Raw genomic sequence first — 25063 nt, 5'->3', positions numbered from 1 at the left:
TAGTAGTAGTAGTAGTAGTAGTAGTAGTAGTAGTAGTAGTAGTAGTAGTAGTAGTAGTAGTAGTAGTAGTAGTAGTAGTAGTAGTAGTAGTAGTAGTAGTAGTAGTAGTAGTAGTAGTAGTAGTAGTAGTAGTAGTAGTAGTAGTAGTAGTAGTAGTAGTAGTAGTAGTAGTAGTAGTAGTAATAATAATAATAATAAAGAAAGAGAAGAAGAAGAAGATGATGAGAACTTTGAGATGGAATATTAATGTAACGATTAAACAATGATAATAACAAATGTCAAGGTTAGAGGTTCCACTAATGGTATATCAAACAAGTATAGTATAAACTCTTATTATTGAATTGGAAACCACACACAAAGGAGGTTCCAATCAGATTATATATTGTTAACATGATTACATTAGTCATCTTATTCAATTAATGCTAATACTTGTAAATCTCGTCAAGCATTCATGATTATAACTTATGTTAACAACAAATCAAGTTCCTTTCATAGCTCAGGTGTCGGTTATACCATACATTATGGGCTATGAAAGTGCCAAGCATTTGTTGTACCAAGTGTTATACAACATAAATCAAGATTAGTCATTTAACAAGCAAAGTATTAAAGAGTGAACAAGATAGCAAATATAAAACATGTTAGTATCAAACATTAAAGTCCATATTAAGTTTACATTATACTTATTCTTACACCATTAGTGTAACCTTTTCACCTTGACATAATTAACTTAGCTAGACATAATGAAAGAAAGCAAAATAGATAAACAAAATAAGAACATAAAAGTTAACTAAGTAAAGGAAAGGAAATGAAAGGCATAAACTTAATATTAATGAAAACAAAGCATAAAAAATACAAAGAGAGAAAGGAAGAGCATGATCTTGATCTGGAAATCAAGATGCCTAAATGCATGGCAAATGCCTCCTTTTATAGGCCAAAAATGGGAACTATTGATTTGATGACTAATTGATAAGTGGGTGACCAACTTTTGACTTGGTGACAATCCTTATCTTCTCTTGTCTGCCCAAAACGTCATTGATAACGTCAAAATTGGAGCCAGTTGTAAACATGAAAGTTGTAGGCAATTGTCTCAGCTTTCTTGTGTAAAAATTTCAGCTCATTTGGACTTCTAGAACTCCAGATATGGCCAAAATACCGAATAGTGCTCGGGCTGGAAGACAGATTCGGGCTTCTTTGTTGTTGCTACAATTTGGACTTGATAATGGCCTTTTTAGATCTTGGGCTCCATATGAAAGTTGTAGGCCTATGTCTTACCTTTCCATCCATATAAATTGGACCTAAATCTGAGATCTGTAGCTCCAGATATGACCCAATTACCGAACAGTGTTCCGGTTTGGATTGCACCGACATCTCTTTTCTAAGTTTGGCCATCTCTTTATCCTTGCAATTTAAGTTCTTCAAGTCATCAATCAATCCTTTCATTTATGTGATAGGCCTGCATTAAAAATAGACATTTACCATAAATTATAGGTATCTTATATTATTAGATACATTATTATAAAACATATTTTAGTTAAGGAGTTATTGATACTTCAAGTGCAAAATGATGATATAAAACCATGATAAAAATGCACTTTTAAGTACTAATCACACCCCCCAACCAGCTTATTACTAGTCCCTAGTAATCAAAGCGTTAAAATAGAAAACAAATTTGCAAATTTCACAAAGCAAGGTATTCATCATTTAACTTCCATTAGTCTATCCAGATAAACAAACTCTCATTAAATTTATATATCTGCTCAATACCTCTTAACAAGATATTAATAAACCTTTCTTTTGTGCTCAATGTATCAACACATAATTATGGGGCTTTTCTTGGAAGAAAACAAAATTTTTGTTCTAATGTTTAAGGTTAACTTCCTTGGGTTGGGATTACTATTTTTGTCTTTTTTTTTTTTTTTAACTCTATATACATATACTTTAAAAACATCATGCATCTTTAACCCATGTAATGAGCTTTCAGCTAATGACTCCCAGACCAGTTGGTATTAGGGCATTAGGTGTTAAGACACCCCTACGAGCTTAGTAACTCGGGTCGCAGATACTGATATGTAGATAGTGCAATGTTTGATTCCCTTAAGCTTTTCTCCTCAACCCATGTAACAAGCGTTGGGCCAATAGCTCCCAAGTCAGTTGACTTTAGGGTATTAGGTGTTAAAACACCCCTTCGGGCTTAATTGCTTAGGTTAGGGAGGCTACGAAACCAAACTTATCTACATTTTTATTATCATCATTTTTTTTTTCTTTTTTTTTTTTTTTTTTTTTTTTTTTTTTTTTTTTTTTTTTTTTTTTTTTTTTTTTTTCTTTTTAATTATATACAATCCCTTTCCCTTAGTTGTTACCTTTAACAAAAGAACATAAATAATGTAATAATCCAATATGCAACCCACAATCATATGTTAAAGTGTGTGTGTGTAAATTAAGGTTTAAGAATACATGTTAAATAAGTATATGAGCAGAATTAAGTGGTAACAATACGAGAGTTTGTAAACCTGAATATTTCAGGAAGTATTATAATAGACCTTGTTAAGAATGGTTACTAAGATGCGTCTCAAGAGTCACTTTAACAAAAGAACTCCTTTACTCTGCCATCCTAGTAACAACAATTATGCACATGCTTTATGAAATGAAAAACAATTTTTTTTTATCAACTACTACCCTCTCCCCCCAACCAAAACGAGACATTGTCCTCAATGTTCTAAGGTAGAAAGATAGAGTATAGAAGATATCACCTGAAATAATGAACATTAACAAACCTGAAACACACTGAAACAAAAATAAGAAATGACAAAACACAAATATTATGTTATTAATAAAAAGAAAAGACACAAATTTTTACAAGCTAAGACTCAAATCGCAGTTGTGATTGTGGCTCACATCTTCCCTTGGTTTTACGTCCAAGAACGGCTTAAACGCCCTCTATGGGTCGGGGATAGGCTTCCCATCCAGTTTTCTTAAAAACTGGCAAACAGGGTCTTTTTTTAGTCAGATTCCCAAGACTATGCCAAGCATGTTCTTTATGAAAATGGGTTCCTAAGTTATGAATTGCACGATGCTTATCTTGACTATGATGAGACTTAAGAGTCAATAGAAGATTATCTAAAGACTCTCTGTGTTTTGAAATAAATCCCACCTTCTGACAATTTTCACAGTTTTTGCGGAATGCATCTGACTCCTTGAATATGATGGGCCAGTAAAATTCACTTTGTAAGATTTCTACAATCCTCTTTTTTGATGAGAAATGATCCCCACATGCCTTAGAGTAACAAAATTTAATGAAATTACTTACCTCATTGTCGAGAATGCATTTTTGAAATATTTGATCAGGACAATAATTGAATAAGTAAGGGTCATCCCAATAAAAATTTTGCTCGTTGCTCAAAAATTTTCTTTTGTCTTCAATACTCCAATGAGTTGGCAAAAATCCTGAAGCAAGAAAATTGATATTTTTAGCAAACCAAGGCATTGAATTAAGAGAAAGTAGAGATTCATCAGGAAAGTAATCATCGATTGGTGTGATGTCGGGTGTCGAATCTGTTGTCACTTTTGATAAAAGATTCGCATCAACCTTTTCGATGCCTTTTTCATCCTCGATTTCTTCCTGATTGGTCATGGCATGAGAAAATGGAAGTGCTGGCGGAGAATCAGTCGTTTCTTTGCAATTTTCAGATTCAACCCCTTCCTTTCCCTTAGAAATTGACTCATCATCTTTCTCATAAGGTTCAAGAGAGGGTTTTTCAATAACCTTACCACTGCGTAGAGTAGTGACTGATTTGACTTGATCCATGTGTTGGCTTCTGGAACTACTTGCATTTGCATTGTATTGCTCCTTGAGATTTTGCTGTGGTTTAGATGGAAACTTACCTTGCTCTTGAAAATTGAGAGCAGATGTGAATTTTGCAAGAGTATCTTTAAAATCTGTTATGCTTTGAGCAAGTTGAGTGTTGATTGTCTCTTGCTTTTCAATGAATGCATACAAAGTTTCCTCAAAATTTCTTGTAGGAGGTGGAGCATAAGGAGGTGCATATCCATGAGAATTTTGGAAATTATGGTGTGCTTGAAACTGTGGTTGTGAAGTTTGTGCATTGTTGTTCTCACTCTTCCAACTAAAATTTGGGTGATTTCTCCAACCAGGGTTGTATGTTTGGGAGTATGGGTTGTGGTTGGGCCTTTGGAAACTGTTTAAAGCATGGGCTTGTTCATGGAGACATTCTTTAAAAGAAGGCAAGGTTGGACAATCGTTGGTTGAGTGTTCATTTGTTTCACAGATTTGACACACAATGTTTTCAACGGATTTTAATTGACCACTCTTTTTCAATTCTAGTGCCTCGACTTTTCTAGCTAAAGATGCAAACTTGGCTTGAAGGTCATGATCTTCCCTAAGGTTGTACATGCCTCCACTAGATGTGTGAGGTTGAGTTTTACTCGGTGCCTCATAAGTACCCGTGGTGTCCCAATTTTGAGCATTTTCAGCTAACAAGTCTAAGTACTCCATTGCTTCATCAGGGTCTTTATCTTCAAAAGTTCCATTGCACATCAATTCAACCATTTGCCTATCTTTAGGTGTTAACCCTTCATAGAAATGTGAAACCAATCTCCATGTTTCAAAACCATGATGAGGGCAAGTACTAAGCAAGTCTCGATACCTATCCCAACATTTGTAAAATGTTTCTCCTGGTTTTTGAGTGAAAGTGGTGATTTGTCTCTTGAAAGAGTTTGTTCTATGAGATGGGAAAAACTTCTTTAAAAATTGTTGTTGCATTTCATCCCAAGCACGAATGGATCCTGGTCTTAAATTTTGTAGCCATGTTTTAGCTTTATCTTTTAATGAAAAAGGAAAAAGCTTTAATCTGATGGTGTTCATGCTACAATTTAAATTATTATATGTGTTGCAGACCTCTTCAAATTCCCTTAAATGCAAGTATGGATTTTCCAATTCTAAACCATGAAAAGAAGGTAAAAGTTGAATAATACCTGGTTTAAAATTAAAATGAGATGCATCGGGAGGAAAAACTATGCATGATGGTGCACTTGTTCTTGTGGGATTCATGTGGTCTCTAAGTGTTCTAGCACGGTTATTCTCATTATTCTCATTTTGAAGTGATTGATTATCTTCTTCGGCCATATTTTCTGAAAATGATGAGGATACCCTACAAAGTCTACCACTTGATGTACGTGACCACACTCTCATGCACGTGTAGGAATAAAATAAAAGGAAGAAGAAAATAAAAGAAGAAGAAACAGGAGAAAAGAAACAAAGTTATATACAAGAAAAGTGAAAAGAGAAAATAAAATAAATATTATAATTTATACAAGAACTTACCTCCCCGGCAAATGATCAATGTGGGTGACACGATTAAAAGATTGATGTCTTCTCCCAAGTGCAGGAGTGTCGAAGTAATAAATAACTCGGTAAGACCAGGGTCGAACCATAGGGAGGTTAATTGTACAAATTATAAACGATAATAGTACAATAACAATAATAATAATAACAATAACAATAATAATAGTAATAACAATAATAACAACAATGACAATAACAATAATAACTATAATAATAATAATAATAGTAATAATACTAATAGTAGTAGTAGTAATAATAATAATAATAATAGTAGTAGTAGTAGTAGTAGTAGTAGTAGTAGTAGTAGTAGTAATACTAATAATAATAATAATAATAAAGAAAGAGAAGAAGAAGAAGATGATGAGAACTTGGAGATGGAAAATTAATGTAAGGATTAAACAATAATAATAACAAATGTCAAGGTTAGAGGTTCCACTAATGGTATATCAAACAAGTATAGTATAAACTCTTATTATTGAATTGGAAACCACACACAAAGGAGGTTCTAATCAGATTATATATTGTTAACATGATTACATTAGTCATCTTATTCAATTAATGCTAATACTTGTAAATCTCGTCAAGCATTCATGATTATAACTTATGTTGACAACAAATCAAGTTTCTTTCATAGCTCAGGTGTCGGTTATACCATACATTATGGGCTATGAAAGTGCCAAGCATTTGTTGTACCAAGTGTTATACAACATAAATCAAGATTAGTCATTTAACAAGCAAAGTATGAAAGAGTGAACAAGATAACAAATATAAAACATGTTAGTATCAAACATTAAAGTTCATATTAAGTTTACACTATACTTATTCTTACACCATTAGTGTAACCTTTTTACCTTGACATAATAAACTTAGCTAAACATAATAAAAAAAAGAAAAATAAATAAACAAAATAAGAACATAAATAAGATAAGAGTTAACTAAGTAAAGGAAAGAACATAAAAGTTAACTAAGTAAAGGAAAGGAAATGAAACGCATAAACTTGATATTAATGAAAGCAAAGCATAAACATTACAAAAAATACAAAGAGAGAAAGGAAGAGCATGATCTTAATCTGGAAACCAAGATGCCTAAATGCATGGCAAATGCCTCCTTTTATAGGCTAAAATTGGGAACTATTGATTTGATGACTAATTGATGAGTGGGTAGCCAACTCTTGACTTGGTGACAATCTTTATCTTCTCTTGTCTGCCCAAAACGTCATTGATAACGTCAAAATTGGAGCCACTTAAAAACATGAAAGTTGTAGGCAATTGTCTCAGATTTCTTGTGTAAACAATTCAGCTCATTTGGACTTCTAGAACTCTAGATATGGCCAAAATACTGAACAGTGCTCGGGCTGGAGGACAGCTTCGGGCTTTTTTGTTGTTGCTACAATTTGGACTTGAAAATGGCCTTTTTAGATCTTGGGCTCCATATGAAAGTTGTAGGCCTATGTCTTACCTTTCCATCCATATAAAGTAGACCTAAATCGGAGATCTATAGCTCCAGATATGACCTAATTACCGAATAGTGTTCCGGTTTGGATTACACCGACATCTCTTTTCTAATTTTGGTCATCTTTTTTCCCTTGCAATTTAAGTTCTTAAAGTCATCAATCAATCCTTTCATTTATGTGATAGGTCTGCATTTAAAATGAACATTTACCACAAATTAAAGGTATCTTATATTATTAGATATATTATTATATTTTGTCCAGTCGACATAGGCTTTATAGGACCACACACATCTGTGTGTACTAACTCAAGTGGCTTGTTTGCTTTCCAGTTGACTTCTTTGGCAAAACTGGATCTGTGATGTTTGCTGAGGACACAACTCTCACAGACTTCTTCTGGATGATCAATGTGGGGCATACCTTTGACCATCTTCTTGCTTGCTACCATCTTCAGACTTGTGAAATTCAGATGTCTAAGCCTCAGGTGCCAAAGCCATTCTTCATTGTTGGTGATGGCACTCAAACACTTTGCTGCATTATATTGGATGTTTAAAGGAAACATCCTATTCTTGGACATTTTCACATAGGCAATTAATCTCTCATTGTAGTTTGTAATTGTCAGATGACAATTCTTCATGTAAAGTGTATAGCCTCTCTCTAAAAGTTGACATATGCTCACCAAGTTCTGCTTTATGGCTGGGACATAGTAGACATCGGCGATGTAGCTATGATTGCCATTCTTCAACTTGATTGGGATGTTGCCTTTACCTTTGAATGGAACTTTTGAGGTATCTCCAAAGGTGACAAAACCTTATATGGTCTCATCTAGATCACTAAATAAATCTTGTTGGCCACACATGTGATTGCTAGCTCCAGAATCAAGATACCAAATATTCTCTTGATTCTTGTCAAGTCCTTGTTGGATAAATAATGCAGCTGCTCCTCTATTGTTGGCATCCTCTTCTGCATAGTTGGCATGCTCATGTACCTCTAATGGAGCTTTCCTTTGACATTCAGTGCTATAATGCCCAAATTGATTGCAATTATAACACTGAATATTTCTCTTGTCACGGTTATTGTAACCGCCTCCTCTTCCTCTAGGAGTGAATACTTGTTGTCCTCGACCTCCTCTAGTGGTGTTTCTACCACCTCTTACTCTAAAACTTGTATTCCAAGAACTTCTATCTTGAAATCGTTGAAATCCTCCTCGTGTTTATTGACTTCTTCCTCGAGTGGTATTTCCACTTGTTGAAGTCTCCCCTTGCTCATATCTGTCTTTGAAAGATAACTTTGCTTGTAAGGCATGCTCAATTGCCTTATCTCCATTTCTTTTTACAATCTTCTGCTCATGAGCTTGCAAAGAACTCATAAGTTCATCCACTATCAACTTGTCCACTTCTTTGGACTCTTCAATACCGACAACAACAAAATCAAATTTTGGATCTAGGGATCTCAAAATTTTCTCAGTAATTTGAGCATCTGAAAGGGCTTCTCCATTTCTTCTCATCTGATTGACTATCACCATAATTCTTGTGTGATAATCAGAAATGGATTCTGAGGACTTCATTTGTAACAATTCAAATTCACCTCGCAAAGATTGGAGACGAATCTTCTTTATTCTGTTAGTACCTTTGTATTTTTGTTGGAAAGCCTCCCATATTTCTTTTGATGTTTCTACAAAAACAATGATCTCAAATGTGGCTTCATCAAGACCTTGATAAATGAAGGTTTTTACTTTGTTGTCTTTCTTTCTATTGATTTTGAGGACTTGCTTCTATGCCTCTAGTAGAGCATCTTCTAATTCTTTGGACTCTGGTTCATCATAACCATATTGCACAATATCTATACACTCTTATGAACCAAGAAATGCCTTCAATCTGATGTACCAACTATCATAGTTGTCTTTGGTTAGCTTCGGGATGAGTGTTTGTGCATTTTTTATAGTCATTTTGCCTTTTAAATGACTATATCACCTTTTAGGAGTTGAATTTGGAAACACCGACATCATAGATGGATCTAGAATGGTCCAAATAGTAGGGAACCAGTCTGACTTTGTAGAAAATAGGTCAAAAATAGGGTGAACCGGTCCAAAAACCAATTCGGGCGGTTCGCTGGGTTGAACCAGGAATATTCTTTTTGGCTCGGCTTTGGAATATGGCTCGGAGCTCAGCTCGGCTTCGAAATATGGCTTGGAGTTCAGCTCAGTCGTCTTCTTCTTCCTCGAGGTGCGTGGGCTACAGTACCAAAATTTCAGACGAAGAGTGTGGGCCACCCCGTGCTCCGATTAATCTGATTTTTGCACCGTTGAGTTCGTATGGATGAGCTCTACACTTTGGAATAATCAAAATGTGTTTTTGATAACTTTGAAAATTCGAATATTTCCCAAAAAAATCTTCTATTTTGTGACGAACGGGGCTCTGATACCAATTGTTGGTGGGAGAAACCACTTGTGGTAGTTTTGAAACACTCAGAGGGGATAAAACACACTGTTTTATTTTAAGAACAACAAGTTTACAACATAAACAAAAGCTTACAATACACACCCTCTCTTTCTCTCTAGTGTCTCTCTCAAATCTCTTCACACATTATAACATAAACTCAGCTATTTATTTATACTCGAATTCAAAACAAAAAAATTCAACCTTAAAGTGTGAAGGCGACTATTGCCGACAGTGTGAAAGCGGTTGGCGGTTGGCGGCTGAATGGTTGGGCGGTGACAACTGGTGGTTGCCTTTCTTGATCTTCTAAATTGAGTTTACATCAACAATTATTATGTGTGTAGAATTTGTAGAAGGAATGGATGAATTATTGTTGGGTAAGGAAACCTCAAGAAGGGTATTTTGTGTGTCGGGGATAGTGTGGTAGGAATTATGGGAATAACATGGTTAGGAATTAATGTAGGTTGAATTTTCAGAATTACACTCAAATGAAATGTCCATAGAGAAAGAAGTAACTCAGAATTACACTCAGACAAATTCTAGAGGGTCCGAGTGAAGGTGGTCTCTATCCTGTGCATCTAAACAAAAATAATGAGACTTCATTAGGACAAAAAGAAACTATCATTTTCAATGCAAAATTGATTTACAGAAAGGGGATTCGTCGTGGCATTAGGGCAATGTAAAACACTGTTGAAGTTTAAATTTGTTCGTGGAGTGTTTAGAGGAAAGGAACTTGTGTTCTACTATTGTTTCAATGCCACCATAAGTCTCCTGAAGAGTGAGACTAGCCAAATCATTAGTAATATCAGCATACTAGGCGCCATCTTCATTAAGAGTATTGTCATGGGTCACCATTTCAGCAAGCTGGGAAAGTGGGTGCCTTCCATGATAACTATAATCTATTCTATGAAAACAGTCCAAAGCATTGTGATTAGTCTTACCACAAATCTGGCATGGTACTTGCAAAAACTTTGCTGTGTGGGATTTTGTTGGAAAGAACTTTGATGAGAAGATCTACTGCATATATTTTGTTGGTGTACAAGGTTCTTCTATTTTGGATGCGAGTTCCTTTTGGGAAAATAATTTTGATTAGGTGGAAAGTCGTTGTTACGAGGCTTCTTTGGTCCATTTTTAAAGTGGCCTGTGGTAGGTGCCATCATAGCAAAATTCTGTTGTTCCTTGGTTTTGATTTTCAATAAGAATCTCATAAGACAGGAGTTTTGATTGAAAATCATCAGAGCTCATCATGTTGTTCTACAAGGCAAAGGAACAGGAGACAATTAAGGGATTAAAAGAAGGGTAGAGACCTCTTGCAATATAGGAGATTAGATCCTCCTCTTCTACAGGCTTCCCAGCAGCTGTCGGATTGTCAGCACATATCTTGGCGGTGTTTAGAAACTCAGTACAACTCATTCCTCTTTGGCGCAAACTCTGCAGATGGTAAAACATGGTTAGCAAGTGTAGAACTGAGTAATCCAAGAACAAATTAGTCCTTCTTGTGCCAGAGCAAGAAGGCAAGGTTAATTTCAATTGAAGACTTGCCCTGAGCGTCGGACAGTTGCTTATCTGGGCACGGTTCAAAACCATCCACGAAAGCCAGTGCAGGTAGACACTGAGAAATCCAATTCAAATAATTCTCACCATCCATTTTCACCCAGATAAGTTGAACTACATTCGATGCATTGAAAACAATTGGAGGTGGAACTGAAGGATGCCATCTTGCTAGATACAGGATCAAGCGTGAGCAAAAGGCATTTTCTTCGAGGACTTGGTTAATTTCGATACCAAGACCACTGCAGAGAATCCTTTTATATAATTGATTATTTTGTACAATCTCTATGTCTAAAGGAATCTACACAATCAATACTGAATATACAAGAAAGGAAAACAGATAATTACAATAAAGTAGAATAAAGAACTAGTAGGATTTGCTACATTATTGTCAAGTGATTTGCTGCTATTTGTCATGCTCATTTACTGCTGCATTAACAAAAACATGATGATCATATAAGCACTTAAAGCATTAAAACATGGGCAAGCATTGCTATTTCTTTAGATGGGGACTTGGACATGCAGCAGCTTCCAAACCAAACAGGCACTCTTAACCTCAGCAATTATATTTATAGTATAGAGGAGTCATTGTTTATCTCTTGGAACCGACAACTACGTACCTAATGCATGAGTCTTGGAAACTGTATGAGATGACAATACGAGTTAATCTTGTTTGCTTTGTTTTCGACAAGATTTGAGTGATTCATCCTTACATAACGCATAGCCCATCCCTGCAGCACTAGAGCAGTCTTAGCCCATAGCCATAGAGAGAAACAAATTTTGCTAGGTTTTGGATCTGGAAAAGAAAATGTCGAGGGAAATATTCCTGTTATATTTTTTTTCCAAGCAAATATGACATTGATTATATGATTCAATTAGGTTTGCAGACGAGGTCATTGAATCATCGGATGGAAGTCTTTATTTTAGTGTTGCAAGCACCAAATTTGGATTCCACGACTGGTTCTTGGACGTTCTGGAGGCAAAACCTCATGGGCAGTTGCTCAAGTATGATCCATCATTGAATGAAACATCGATTTTGCTTGAAGGTTTGTGCTTCCCTAATGGTGTTGCTCTCTCAAGAGAGGAAGATTATCTGGTCTTCTGCGAATCTTGGAAGTAAGTAAATTCGTGGAGCACCATAACCTGTGTGCTTGTTTAAATTGTGCAATGCTCTGGATATCAAAGATATGCACTTTTAGCATGTAAACCACCTGCATCTTTATGTGGGCTCAGATACAGGTGCCAGAAATATTGGCTGAGGGGAGCGGACAAGGGGAAAACAGAGATCTTCATCGACAACCTTCCTGGTAGTCCTGATAACATCTATCTGGCACCGGATGGCTCTTTCTGGATTGCTCTGCTACAGGTACTTCAAAAGATTTGGAACCCTGCTGGGTTTATTTTATTTTCTTTTTAGGAGAAGAAAGATCCACTATATGAATTGCCTATAATGAACTACTCAGCAAACTTCATGCAATTGATGTGCAAACTGCAAGCATCTGTTACTCTGTTTAACATGTCCGTATGAGAGACATAACAAAAATATTATTTTCCACCACAGGTTGTGCCTAATGGGCTGGAGTTCGTTCACAGATCAAAGCCATCCAAACACTTGGTTGCATCCTTTCCTAAGTTAGCTAACCTAGTCAACGGTGCCCGTAGGAAAGCAACGGTGGTAAACGTGGCCGCTGATGGCAAGATTACCAGGAGGTTTGACGATCCTGTAGGCAAAGTGATGTCTTTTGTTACAACAGCTTTCGAGTTCGAGGATCACCTTTACCTAGGAAGCCTAAATACCAACTTCATTGGAAAGTTGCCATTGAATCCCACGAATTCTTGAACTTCAGACCATCAGACGAGGAAGAACAAGTATGGAGCATGAATTCAAAAAAGGCTCCCAAGATAAGTTATGACACTTGGCTGTTCAGACTAGAACCCATATTATTTTGAATAACTAATGGAGATATTGCATGCTGGCTTCCTAGTCTTCGGCCTTTCATGATCCACAGAACTAAATGATATCAAATAGAGCCAGCAACAAAACATCAACTGCATAGGTGTTCACCTATCATCTACTGGCAAAATTCTCATTCATCCGACAACATCCAGTACACCCAGCAATCCAGACTTCTAATAAAACCTAATGAAGACATCTAGCTCATCATTATTTCTTGGAAAACCAACAGACAGAAAGATAACTGCAGAAACAGCAATAGTTGTAACATGATTGGCAGTTTAACAAATTTTTGGGGTGGGCGGGAATATAATCCAAACAAATTATCTTGCTTCCTTTTTTTCCTGTCAAACTACATGATTAATCAAGCAAGTTTTGATGAATTCCAATGATTGCACAATCCTTTCCAAACTGTCTCAGGCTATCCCACAAAATCAGTCACGTTCACTTATAGCAGTTAAATGTTCATCAATTTCCTCAGTGGACAGCACTCTAAAAACAAGATTGTCCGTCCTCACAACCCCTACCTGCAACAATTAAACACTAACTGTTAGAAACCATTTTAGTTGTACAAAGTAAATTCGATTAAAAAGCACTTTAATGTCCATACCGTAATGGTCTGCAAATTTGGCAGACAGTAAATAAAGGGGCATCTAATAAGCAAGTGAAAAATAAAAAAAGAAGGAAAAGAACATGCACCAAGATTCTGAATTCTATTGGAAACATAACAGAAGGAAAGCCACCTAAACAGAAGTCTAAATACCAGAGTTCAATGATAGGCCACTCATATCGGAGGTGACATATTACACCAAAACTTATTTTCTTGAACCTATGCCTTTACAGTGTATTAATACTATCCTTCTGTTTTCAGTCATTTTAATACTACTAGTCTAGTATCACCAACTGTTGAATGTAATAAAGGGAGTCATCAAACCTCTATCTCAGTAGCTTTAAAATCCTCTTGAAGAACAGATTGAAGAGCAGAAATAGCAGTCTGCACAATACAAGCAAGATGCTGTTTTAGGACAATCACATGTAGAATGTTTGGAATAAACATAAAATAGAAATAATCTAAATGCAGCTTCACACCATTTTGTCTAATAATCCAACAAAAACCAACAATATTTATCCTCTTGAGTTATTTTATACTACTATATACAGAATCCTCTCGTAGCCCTGGAAAACAAATAATCCAAACAAAAATCATTTGAACTCCTTTAAAGTCATAGAAATTCTTTTAACACCATGAGGATAAATAAAAAGTATTATCTATTGCATATTATATGGCCCAAAAATTCTTCACAGAATGAACTACCTCCCAACCCAGAACAGGAAAATAAGAAGACTTGAATGGTTGATAAGCAGAGAGCATATTTCTCTTCTGAAAATAATAGTAGATAGCCAATGAAAAGTTTATAAAAAGAAAAAAGAAAAACAGTCCTTCAGCATGTCCTTAGCAGGAATAGGCACATGTACCTGCACAGTTTCCTCATATGAGAGAGCAGGATCATTTTTCATTTTCTTTTCCAGGAAATTGATAGCCTCTTGTTCTTTCAATCCAGCACTTGTAGCCTGCAACATGAGCATAAACTTATGTTCCTTGGACAAAATGCTTCCTTGGAATTGTGTATGATGCAAAGTTAAAATAAATCATCAACACAGAGATCGATAAATTTTCCCTTAAAAAAAAATCCCCATACACTATTTAGATATATTATAGGAACAGGTAGATATCTACCAGGCCTTTAGCTGCAAGATCTAGTAAGCATACCTAGAAGGCAAATTAACTGACAAACAAATATTTGAAGCAGACTGGATTGCAAGGAGTGTTCCTGCAGCCCATAAGTGTACTTCATTTGTAGGTTTAAAACTACAACCATAAAATGATTATTTGACTTCTTAATTCACATTTCCTCTTCTACCCTTCTCTGAAACAATTGGAATTGTTGCATCTTTTTAACTCGACAGAACTTCGCATAATGAAATTCAACTCAAGCTGGTCCCTAGTTCTCTAAACTTGTACTTTTCTTTGTATGCCAGCATCTTTTACTAACTTTAACATCAATTCAATTTTCTAAGACCAGGATGAACTAGTACTTTTCTTTGTTTGCCAGTACATTTCCCAATTTTGAACAATTATTCATTTTTCTTAGACCATGATGAACTAGTACTTTTCTTTGTTTACCAGTACATTTCCCAAATTTTAACAACTATTCAATTTTCTTAGACCTATGATAAACTAAATGTAACCTTTGAATATAAAAAATTTATAGCCTAGCGAAAATTTCTATCAAAAAACTTGTTGACACAAGATGAATGTTAGTCAATGAAAGGCCAATAGCAGCTACATAAGTATGACTTAGTTCCCAAATGCAACCCAAGATCACTGAGAACTAATATGCAGAGGATCATATACATGGAAATTTGCATGTTAATTAATTGGTGAGGTTGATCTAAAACCTGTTTTATAACAGGACAAGCAGAGAATAATACACTGTTGTAAATCCTTAGAGATAATATTTTGAAGTACTCTATTTATGTCGATATTGCAGATGAGGAAGGGGGGAACTCGGCAGGTGTTTGCAAAGGAAAAATCAGTAGCAACAAATTAAGAGGGTATGGCAGGAATTGAAACTTGAGAACATGATAAGGCAATCTAGACATGTGATTTTAAACCCTTGAGAGGAGGGCACATACAGGCAGCAGCAGTTTCCTGCTGACAGGCCCGGAGCAAAATTTTGCTAGCTAAACAATAAATAACAATGTTGCCAGATTTAAGGGACTGAGAGAAGAGCACAGGAGATCACCAAAAAAAATTCAATAGCCACTGTCATGTGAATTCAAAAGCATACTCCTTAAATTATCAGATGGTATTCATCCCAAGGATAAAGCTGAAGTATTTCGTTAACGAATCATATACCTCATATTCATCTTAGTTCTTTTGCTTATATGATCATGGGAGCCATAGGTGTGCTTGCTAAGCAATAGTGAAACAACATCCTTCGCGTAAAGCATTGAAAATGTAATGCATTTTCATGAAACGAACAAGTTTGCGAAATACCTTGTGACCAAAAAAATGGCCAGCTGGATCACACTTGTAAAGTTGAGGCCCATTCTCTTCATCAATACCCAAAACCATAGCAACTTCATAGACAAGTCACATTAAAGATGTCAAGATAAATGAATATAAGAATAAGACCAACAGCAGCAATTAGAAGGTGTAAATGTCCACTACAAACACCCGGATACACCTTAAGAAAATGCACTGCATGTAAATGGAATAATCTTAAGAGCTACAACAGATCAAAATAAGAGAAGAACCCATACCAACTCCAAGAGGTCTCATGTATGCATGCTGAGTATAAACTTGTGATTTGTCCGCAATCCTATATATGTAACAAAAATATCATTGCAAGTTCACAAGAAATTATCAGTTGCAGTAAAGCAAGGAAAACAATCCATGCAATTATTGATAAAAAAAAATTCAGAGTTCAAGATTACAAGGACAGAAAAGAAGTATGATTAGAGAAGATAGCATTAGTTAATTCAATGAACAGGTTGATATGCATCTGACCATCTTCCCCAAAGATATTGGAGAATGGCCATGGATTTAAGAAAAGTGAAAATGGTGCGATAGAAGGCAGTCAAAATTCAATTTTTTCAAATAACAGCATGAACTGTTTAAAAGCAAGCTTGACTTGCAATCTTAAAAGGAGCAGTTATGAACAGCACTAGTAACAATCCAAACAAAAAAGGATGCATCCCACATATGGAACACATCTTGGCATTAAACATAATCAAATAGCTGAATTTTCCACAACCACAATATGATCAATGAAAATCACATACCATCTAGCTAATGCATCCACAGGCATTTCATATCCATATCTGAACCTAAACTCCGCCGCTTCATTCCTTGCTTGTTGTACTAAATTCCTTGCATCAGCTAAAAATTGGACACAAAAATACCATTATCAGCGGTGTAACTGGAAAACAATTTCAAGACTGAATGATAGTATCAAGTTCCAAGCTTGGTACATGAAGGTACCAAACAATAATAGCAATACTCAGTTATCCAAATCAAATTCATAGATAAACAGCTCTACTGTGCTTACTTCCAATTTTGAGAGACATAAGAGGAAAAAAAAAAAAAGACGAACACCATAAATCTCTCTAATTGCATTATAACAGAAAGAATTAAAAGAGTGTCAATTAATTCAAAGCAAACCTGTCATGCCGGTGGCAAGTAGTCCAAGGTACTTGGTAATAGGGAAAAGGTGAGTAACACTAGTCTGATCCAAAAGCTTGTCCTGCACATTCATTATCACCAAAAATACAATTATTTACCTCACGCGATATACCAAACACGAAATGGTAAACAAAACCCTAGATCAAGAAGGCAATTAATCATAATAAATTAAGGGATAGTTAATGCAATGCAGTAAAATTAAGAAAATAATAGGTCACTCACCGGAACCTTCTTTTGAGTGACGACACAGACAGAATCCTTGCCGCGAACTCCGATGGAAGTTGTCGCAGCTGCCTTCACTGCCTTGAACGCATACTCTGCACCCACAATCTCGGTTATATTAATTTAAAAATACTTTCCGGTGGGAGAAATCAGTTTTTTTTCTTTGAATGAGAGGGAGAGGAGAGTAAAATGACAGTACATACCAACTTGAAAGAGGCGACCTTCAGGGGAGAATATGGTGATATGGCGATCGTACCCGCCTCCACTTCCTCTGCTCATTCTTATTGAGATTTTCGTATAGAGAAGAGATCTGGCGTTCAAGTTTCGATGACCAACAAAACAGGTTTTTCTTCTTTTTTTGTTCTCTATTTGATGAATTAGTGACTCGCTGAACAAGAAACCCTTTTCTCTTTTCTTTTCTTTTCTTTTTTCTCACAATTTTCTTTCTCGGGCTAACGTCAGACTAGTTCTCCTGCTATTATTCATTTCTCAATTAGATCCCAAACCTATAGTTTTTGTTCATTATGTCCCGGAATTATACAATTCTCAATTTATGTTCTTTTTCATAAATTATTGTACAACACATTTTTGATTAAAAAAAAAAGAAGAAGAAGAAATTTTTTATATGATCATGAGAGGATTTGTGCATGGGTTGCAGAGCCAATTCAGGATCATTTGATAATTGATGTTCTTTTTTGAGACTATTTACACCTTTATTTTATTTTACTTCACTACAAAGCATGGTTTTATTTTTTTAGATGTGGAGCGCATTATATATCAATCTGTATTCTTTGCAATGTGAAAATTCGAGGGGCTGGTTGGTATTGTTTTTGTTTTTGTTTTTTTTTTTATTATTGTTTTGGTTTCTTAAAAATAAGATTTGAAAAATATTTTTTTTTTGAGAAAAATATAATTGGCAATAAGTTTGAAAACCAAAAAAAAAAAGTTTTCAAAATAAATTTCTAAACTTTTAGCTTATATTTTGAGAATTATGTTAGTTTCAAGAATTATAAAATGGGTGATAAAAGGTTCTAATAATAACATGGATTAAGGCACTTAACAATTCTCCGAGACTAGGTCCTAGGTGTTAGGGGTTTGGACATAAACCAGTATCAAATAGAGATTATATTTGACATGCTTGAAGTTCTAATTAAAACAACCTTCAAGGATTGTAAAGATTTTAGTTAGAATCATGCCTAGGGCATATAAGGTCAAACTAAAATTAAAACTTAGAAACCTGAGGTTAAGGTTGAGATCAAGTATAGGGCATTTAGGATTTAGATTAAGACGAATCCCTTTTGTTAGGATTTGGTCATAGTCTAAGTTGGCTAATGGTAGTCTAGGAGCAAGTGTGAGGTTTTAGAGTTTGGGTTATGATAGAGACATTTATGGTATGAGTCAAAATCAGGTTTAAGCCAAGATCTTTTTTGAGAGGTTCAAGATTCAATAACAAATCAGGTTTAAGAAACCAGGTTTGAGCTAAGACCAAGTTGGAGGAGCCCTAGGTTTGAGTTTATAAAGCTTGAAGTTTGGCTTGAGACTAAGATATAAGTGTTTAAAGTATGAGTTATGATAGGGTTTGGATTTGGACTAGGTTTAAAGAGCCCGAGGTTCAGATCAAGATCAAATTTGAATGATTCAAGGTGCCTTGGGTATAAGTTAAGAGCCAAATTGGGGTTTCCATTGGATCAAGTCTAGGGTAGCTCGAGTTTTAAGTTAAAATTAATTTTAAGGTTCAAATCAAGAAGAAGTCCTAGGTCATTCGAGTCTTAAATTGAGATTATTAACGAGGCTTAGATGAAGATCAATCTAAAACACTAAGGTTTTTGGGTCAAGATTAAGTTGAGGCTTTAACTTAAACCGGGTATAGGATGCCTATGATTCACTTTAAGACTATGATTGAAATGTTTAAAGTTTAGACTAAAATAAGCTTTCACATAATGAATTTGATCTAGTACTAAAAAACCCCCTTTTGAATTAAGATTGAATCTAAAGAGCTTGAAGGTGGGGTCAAAATTTGATCCTAAACACCCAAGGTTTGAATTGGGATCAAGATGAGGTTGGAACTTGAATTGGACATGAGGTATATAAGTTTTGAGTTTAAAGAGATTAAATATTAGAATCTATAACTCATGTACCCAATTAAAACAACATGCATTTTTTGAAAAATAAAATAGTAAGCAAAACAAGTTTAAAATTTTTAAAAACCAATAAGAAAACTTAAAACAAAAAATAAACCACTAAAACAAAAATAAAAATTATATCAAATGACTTTTATTTATAACTTTTGAAATCACATTTAATTTTGTTTTTCAATATTGATAAGAGATTTCATTAATATTCTAATAAAAGTATATAAAAAAAATATATCTACATATAAAAAAAAATTCTTCAATGGATGTAATAAAGTACAATGAATGAAAATAAATTTTACAAATGATATACTATTTACATGTATATAAAAAAAATGAATAGATGTGAAATTTAATGGTGACTACATCACTTTATTGCTTCCTAAATTTTAAGGTAAAAAAAAAAACAAGTAAGTATCAAAACTTATATATTATCTAATTTCAAACATGTATTAATTGTAATATATATATAACATATATATGTAGTAATTGTATTAATTGTAATATATATATAAAGTTAAATCATCAAATCCTATGACTTATTGTGAATATGATTGTATAATTGGAAAAAACTCCTTACCAAATTCTATGATCTTTCCTTGACAATTCTTTCAATTGGTTATTGTGAATATAATTACATAATTGATAAAATACAATTCTTTCAATTGGTTATTGTGAATATGATTACATAATTGATAAAATGATATCATCAATTGAAAAAAGAGATTTCTAACAACCATAATTAAAATAAAAGGATGACATTATTTATAAGTCATTAATTAAGAAAAAACAAATAAGTATTTACAAATAGATTTGACTTAGATAAAAACAAAATATTAATGAAAACAAATAATTAAATTAAAAAAATACTAAAAAAATTATTATAGAAACCATGACAATAAACAAGATTAATCCTTGAAAGTTGCTTTCTTTAATGGCTTTTAGAAGAAAAACCTTTTTGAAAGTTTAAGATATGTGAATAAATTTATAAAAAAATATAGAAAAACTTTACAATGAAAGTTTAAGATATATGTATAAATATAAGAAAATAACAAGAATGGAAAGGATGAAAAGCCTTGATGAATAAGAAAGAAAGAAAATCATAATAAAAGGAAATTTAAAAATTCCTAAGGTAAGAATATTGAAAAGTGATTTTTTATTTTATTTTATTTGTTTTTCATATGAAACTCCCAATAAGAGAAGAAAATATTATTGGAAAAAAGTATTGAATTGCTTTGTATGCAAAGAAGATTAATTTTAAATTGTATATATTTGAAAATACATAGTGTAGTAAAAATAATTAAAAATAAATGAATTAGCATAATAATTATTAAAAATTTAAGAATGTACATAAACAAGAAAGACATTTTTCATTGGGCGTTTCACCTATAACAATCTTTTTTTTTTAATTCTTGGCTTTATATTATCAATTTTGTTTTTTGAAATTACATCAAGCTTTCTATAGTTTAATTGTCTTTTTTGTTTTATCTTTGTACTTTGAAAAATTATACTTTATATCTAGACTTTAATAACTTTATAACTTTTTATATCCTACTACAAAAATTCAATAAAAAATATCTTAACTTATACAAAATTATTATTATATTTCATTTAATAACTAAAGAGCCAGTGATATTAATATTACAACTTTGCTATTAAACTAAAAAAAAACCTTAGCCACTATGGTTAACTTCTTCTTCATTTTCTTTTTTAATTTTCAATCTTCAATAATGGATGAATATTATCAAACATATGATAGACATTATCAATATTTATTTCTGCACCACCATCATATTCTATTTATTCATCATCATCACCAAATTTATTAAGAAAAAAAATGAAACAAGATAGTCTTTAACACTAAATAAAGATACTTCTAATTTTTCTTTTAAAAATTTATCCGAGAATTTAAGATGGTTTTCATCTTCCATATCTTCTTTAAAGCATTAATTTACGACACACTAAATCAAGACTACCAACTAGGAAGTCCATTTCTTTATATATAAATAAAGCGAACTTGTAATTTTTCTTGTATTAAAAAACTAACACATCTCTAATTGTTTAAACCACTCAATTTCATTTTAATTCATTAGTGATATTGTTAACCCAATTCTTCTTACACAAATAATTCTCATAACCTAATGAATATAATCCTATAACCTTCATATGATCTAAGAAAATATTGAACAAGAACATTCAAATTCTAGTGTAATTATGCTTATTATCTAGTTTTATACTATTGAGCATAACTCTTAATCCGATTATTAGATTGAGTTGAAATTTTACTATGAATCTCTTTATATATTTTTCTATATCATGATAAAATTTTAGGTCAATCGAAACTCATAAAAATCTTACAATATAGGTCAGCAAATGCAATATAGATTTGCTACTTCTTACGTTTTGATTTGTGAATTTCCTATTTATAGAGGATTCTTTTCTTTTTAATATAAGGATATTTAACAACTTATTTTTAGGATTTCCTTGGTTAAAAATGGATCCTTAATGGGAAACAATAAAGTTTTCAAATGTGTTAAGGATTTCTTAATATTCTAAAATCTTTTTCATACAATGATTCATTATTTATCCTAGTTATAAAGGAAAGGAAGGTTGAAGTATTTAATGACATATTACTTTTAGGCAAAATTATTTCTTTGAATTAATATGAATTATTTTAAGATTTTATTTGTTATTTTATTTTATTATTTGAATATTTACATTCAGTTTAGGGTTTATATTTTAGTTTGAGTTTGTTGTGGTCTAAAATAAATGTTTTAAGGTTGTTTTAGGTATTAGACATGTGTTAAATAATTATTAACTTGGACTTATTGGTTTGTAACCCAATAAGGGTCCATTAGGGTTATTCAAGAGGATTATTTATTATTTTCTTTACCATAAAATTTAACAGCCATAAAATTTTGAATAAACTTATGTTTTGCACGATGCAACACTTTTCTATTTATTAGGACAAAGATCAACTACTACTAACTTATCAAGATATAGTTTAGCTTGTGGTATCTTTATATAGTTTAGGTTCTTGTTTTGCTATAAATAATGAGTCCAAGTTCTTTTCCAATATATTTAGTTCTTAGATATAGAGTTATATTTAGGTCAAGATTTCTATCCAAACTTGAATTTTAACTTTCTTAGATTTTTTATCTACTTCATTGTGGGTCTCAAAATTACTATCCCAAGGGTTCACTTCAAGCCCATATACAGCCAGAAGAGGAAAAGTTATAATAAGCAAAATACTATCATACAACTAAACAAGTTCTTTATCATTTAAAGGAACAACAATATTCAAAGTATAATTTTAAAGTTCACATTTATGGTTAGAAATTACAAGAATGTTGGATGAAGAAATGAGAGTGCAAGGTAAAATGTCAGGATGAGGAAAAAAGAAATAATTAACCATAATTCAAAACTCTATAAGAAGGGAAAAAAAATAAACATATATAGATTTGAGACTTAAGAAATCACTTTTTCCTCTTTTTTAGGAGTAAATTTTCATTTATACAATAAATATTTAAGAAGTACATGCTCAATTTTAAAGTTAATCAAGGTTTTTCAGAAAAAGAACTTGTAATTTTTCATGTATTAAAACTGGTAATCGACCATTATAAATGTTTTTAACATCTAACCCTGGATATAATTAACCTATCAAAAATATGATGAAACTTATAAAACTTTTATTTGTATAAAAAAGAAAGAAAAAAGAATCTTAAAGGGAAATAATTCGTATGAAAAAAGAATCGAAATTTGTGTACATTGGATTAACATGTAATTTATATGATTATGTTGTATTATATAGGAGTGTAGATTGACCTTTTTATCTTATTTTAAATTTTAAGTTTACCAAATATCTAAAGTGTGATTTCCAAAAACATGGAGGCAAAATAAAAATGCAATCAAATTATCAAAGATTGGATATAATTTTTCTATTTCTTTTAAACTTTATGTGTATGGATCTAAATAATATGTTTAGATCTATATGGTCATACATTGACTATTTCTTCTCCTAATGCATCATGATTTTTTTTTTATTTTGAATAAAGTTTGATGATTCTATTAATAAGGCTTGTTAGTGTAATCCATTCTCTTATTGATGTATGGTAACTCAAACTTATCTAAATATATGAGATATAATTAGTTTTTATATAGGGAAGCTGATATATAAGAATTTTAAAGGATTTTATTTGTCTTCCAAATCATTATAAGAACTAGTTAATGCTACTGATTATGTTTCCAAACAACAAGTTATAATTTTATTGAGTATAATATGAAAATAATGATTCATTTGTTTTTTATTTAGTATAATGAAATTATTGTCTTTAAAAAGAAAAAAGAGAAAGATAAATAGTATTCAATAAATAAATAAATAAATAATTGCACTAATTAAAAAATTATTGTAATTCTAAGATTTGTTTTAAGGATAAAAAAATTATAATTAAGTATCATCTTTCTCTAATTAATAAATAATATAAGGCAAGCTAACGTTGTGTTTATGGATGAAATTTTAGGGTATAGATCTCAATTTTAAATTTGGATCTAGTTTATAAACCTAATCATGGATTTATGTGTTACACCAAACCTTATACATATTTTTACATTCCTATTTAGATAACTTTTTTTAAAAGGAATTTGATAAGGAAGAGATTGATGGAGGTTATAAGAGTTTTTATCAATTAAACCTACATGTTATAAAAACTTTTCTCATTTCATTTAGTTTAAAGAGTTTATAAAAAAAAAAAATAATGATGATGATACATGTGTACCTTATGATAACTACTAAAAAAGTTAGACACAACTAGAATAGTTAAGGACAACTTTATTTAAAGGATTCATTATGACCAAATAATAATTTAAAAATTGTTATAGTAAAGCATAATCTCTTATAATGTTGATGAAAAGTGAGCAAAGATTAATATATATTCTTATGTTGTAATTAAAGGCAATGAAAAAGAAAATTCAATGTAGGCCAAATTAAGATGATGTCCTAACCATGTTTATCCAGTGATTAGAGATAGAGAGCATAGGAAGTCAAACTCTTGGTGGCCTAGAAAACATCTATGTCACTTAAACAATTTAAACAAGTAAGTGATTGAATTTAGAGACAATTTCGAAATCAAATATCTTTGAAGACACGGATGATATCAAAAAAGAAGGATTGAACTTTCAAAATATACAATTGGTGTTTCCCATTAACTTTCAAAAGTGTTACTCAATCATCGAATTAGAATTAGTTGCTACATAGAAGATAATATTAAAAAAAAAAGGATAGATGATAACTTTAAGTTAAGTTTTGCAATCCATATATCTTTGGTTGAATCTTATTGCTTGGTAAGTCAAACTAAAATCTAAAGCCAAGCATTTTAAATTGTAAAAAAAAAAAGGTAAACAACAAGTTTAAGTTAAGTTTTGCAAACCATATTGCCTGATAAGTCAAACTAAAATCTAAAGCCAAGCATTTTAAATTGTAAAAAAAAAAAGGTAAACAACAAGTTTAAGTTAAGTTTTGCAATCGATACATCTTTGGTTGAATCTTATTGCCTAGTAAGTCAAACTAAAATCTAAAGCCAAGCATTTTAAATTGTAAGAAAAAAAAGGTAAACAACAAATTTAAGTTAAGTTTTGCAATCCATACATCTTTGATTGAATCTTATTGCCTGGTAAGTCAAACTAAAATTTAAAGCCAATCATTTTAA

General features: G+C 32.4%; 2 protein-coding genes across 2 annotated transcripts in view; one reads left to right on the top strand and one right to left on the bottom strand.

Moving 5' to 3' along the window:
• The window catches only part of LOC105136360 (protein YLS2-like), a 24596-nt gene extending 11807 nt beyond the window's left edge, over positions 1-12789 (top strand). The window contains exons 4-6 of the mRNA XM_011041669.1: positions 11681-11917; positions 12035-12167; positions 12363-12789. Of these exons, the coding sequence (XP_011039971.1) occupies positions 11681-11917; positions 12035-12167; positions 12363-12641 (649 nt within the window). The 3' untranslated portion in view covers positions 12642-12789. The remainder of the gene's footprint in view (positions 1-11680; positions 11918-12034; positions 12168-12362) is intronic.
• Positions 12790-12935: 146 nt separating this feature from the next.
• Positions 12936-17650, bottom strand: LOC105136358 (proteasome subunit alpha type-6). Its single transcript, XM_011041668.1, has 9 exons — positions 17430-17650; positions 17227-17321; positions 16984-17065; positions 16605-16701; positions 16083-16141; positions 15817-15899; positions 14232-14327; positions 13690-13749; positions 12936-13282 (listed from the first exon to the last, which is right to left on the bottom strand). Exons 1-9 carry the CDS (start codon positions 17503-17505, stop codon positions 13190-13192), a joined length of 741 nt encoding a protein of 246 aa, XP_011039970.1. The 5' UTR covers positions 17506-17650; the 3' UTR covers positions 12936-13189.
• Between the last annotated feature and the right edge of the window lie 7413 nt (positions 17651-25063).

Source organism: Populus euphratica, unplaced genomic scaffold (assembly GCF_000495115.2).
Source record: "Populus euphratica unplaced genomic scaffold, PopEup_1.0 scaffold53.1, whole genome shotgun sequence".
NCBI lineage: Eukaryota > Viridiplantae > Streptophyta > Magnoliopsida > Malpighiales > Salicaceae > Populus > Populus euphratica.
This window is presented reverse-complemented; position numbering and strand designations above follow the sequence as displayed.

Excerpts from the sequence above, each read along its gene's own strand:
- LOC105136358 (XM_011041668.1), bottom strand. The coding sequence starts at position 17,505 with ATGAGCAGAGGAAGTGGAGGCGGGTACGATCGCCATATCACCATATTC. Across the intron at positions 16,702-16,983 it reads ACTTGCCACCGGCATGACAG|CTGATGCAAGGAATTTAGTA; the intron begins GTTTGCTTTGAA and ends TCCAATTTTTAG. Across the intron at positions 13,283-13,689 it reads TTAAAGCTACTGAGATAGAG|GTAGGGGTTGTGAGGACGGA; the intron begins GTTTGATGACTC and ends TAATTGTTGCAG.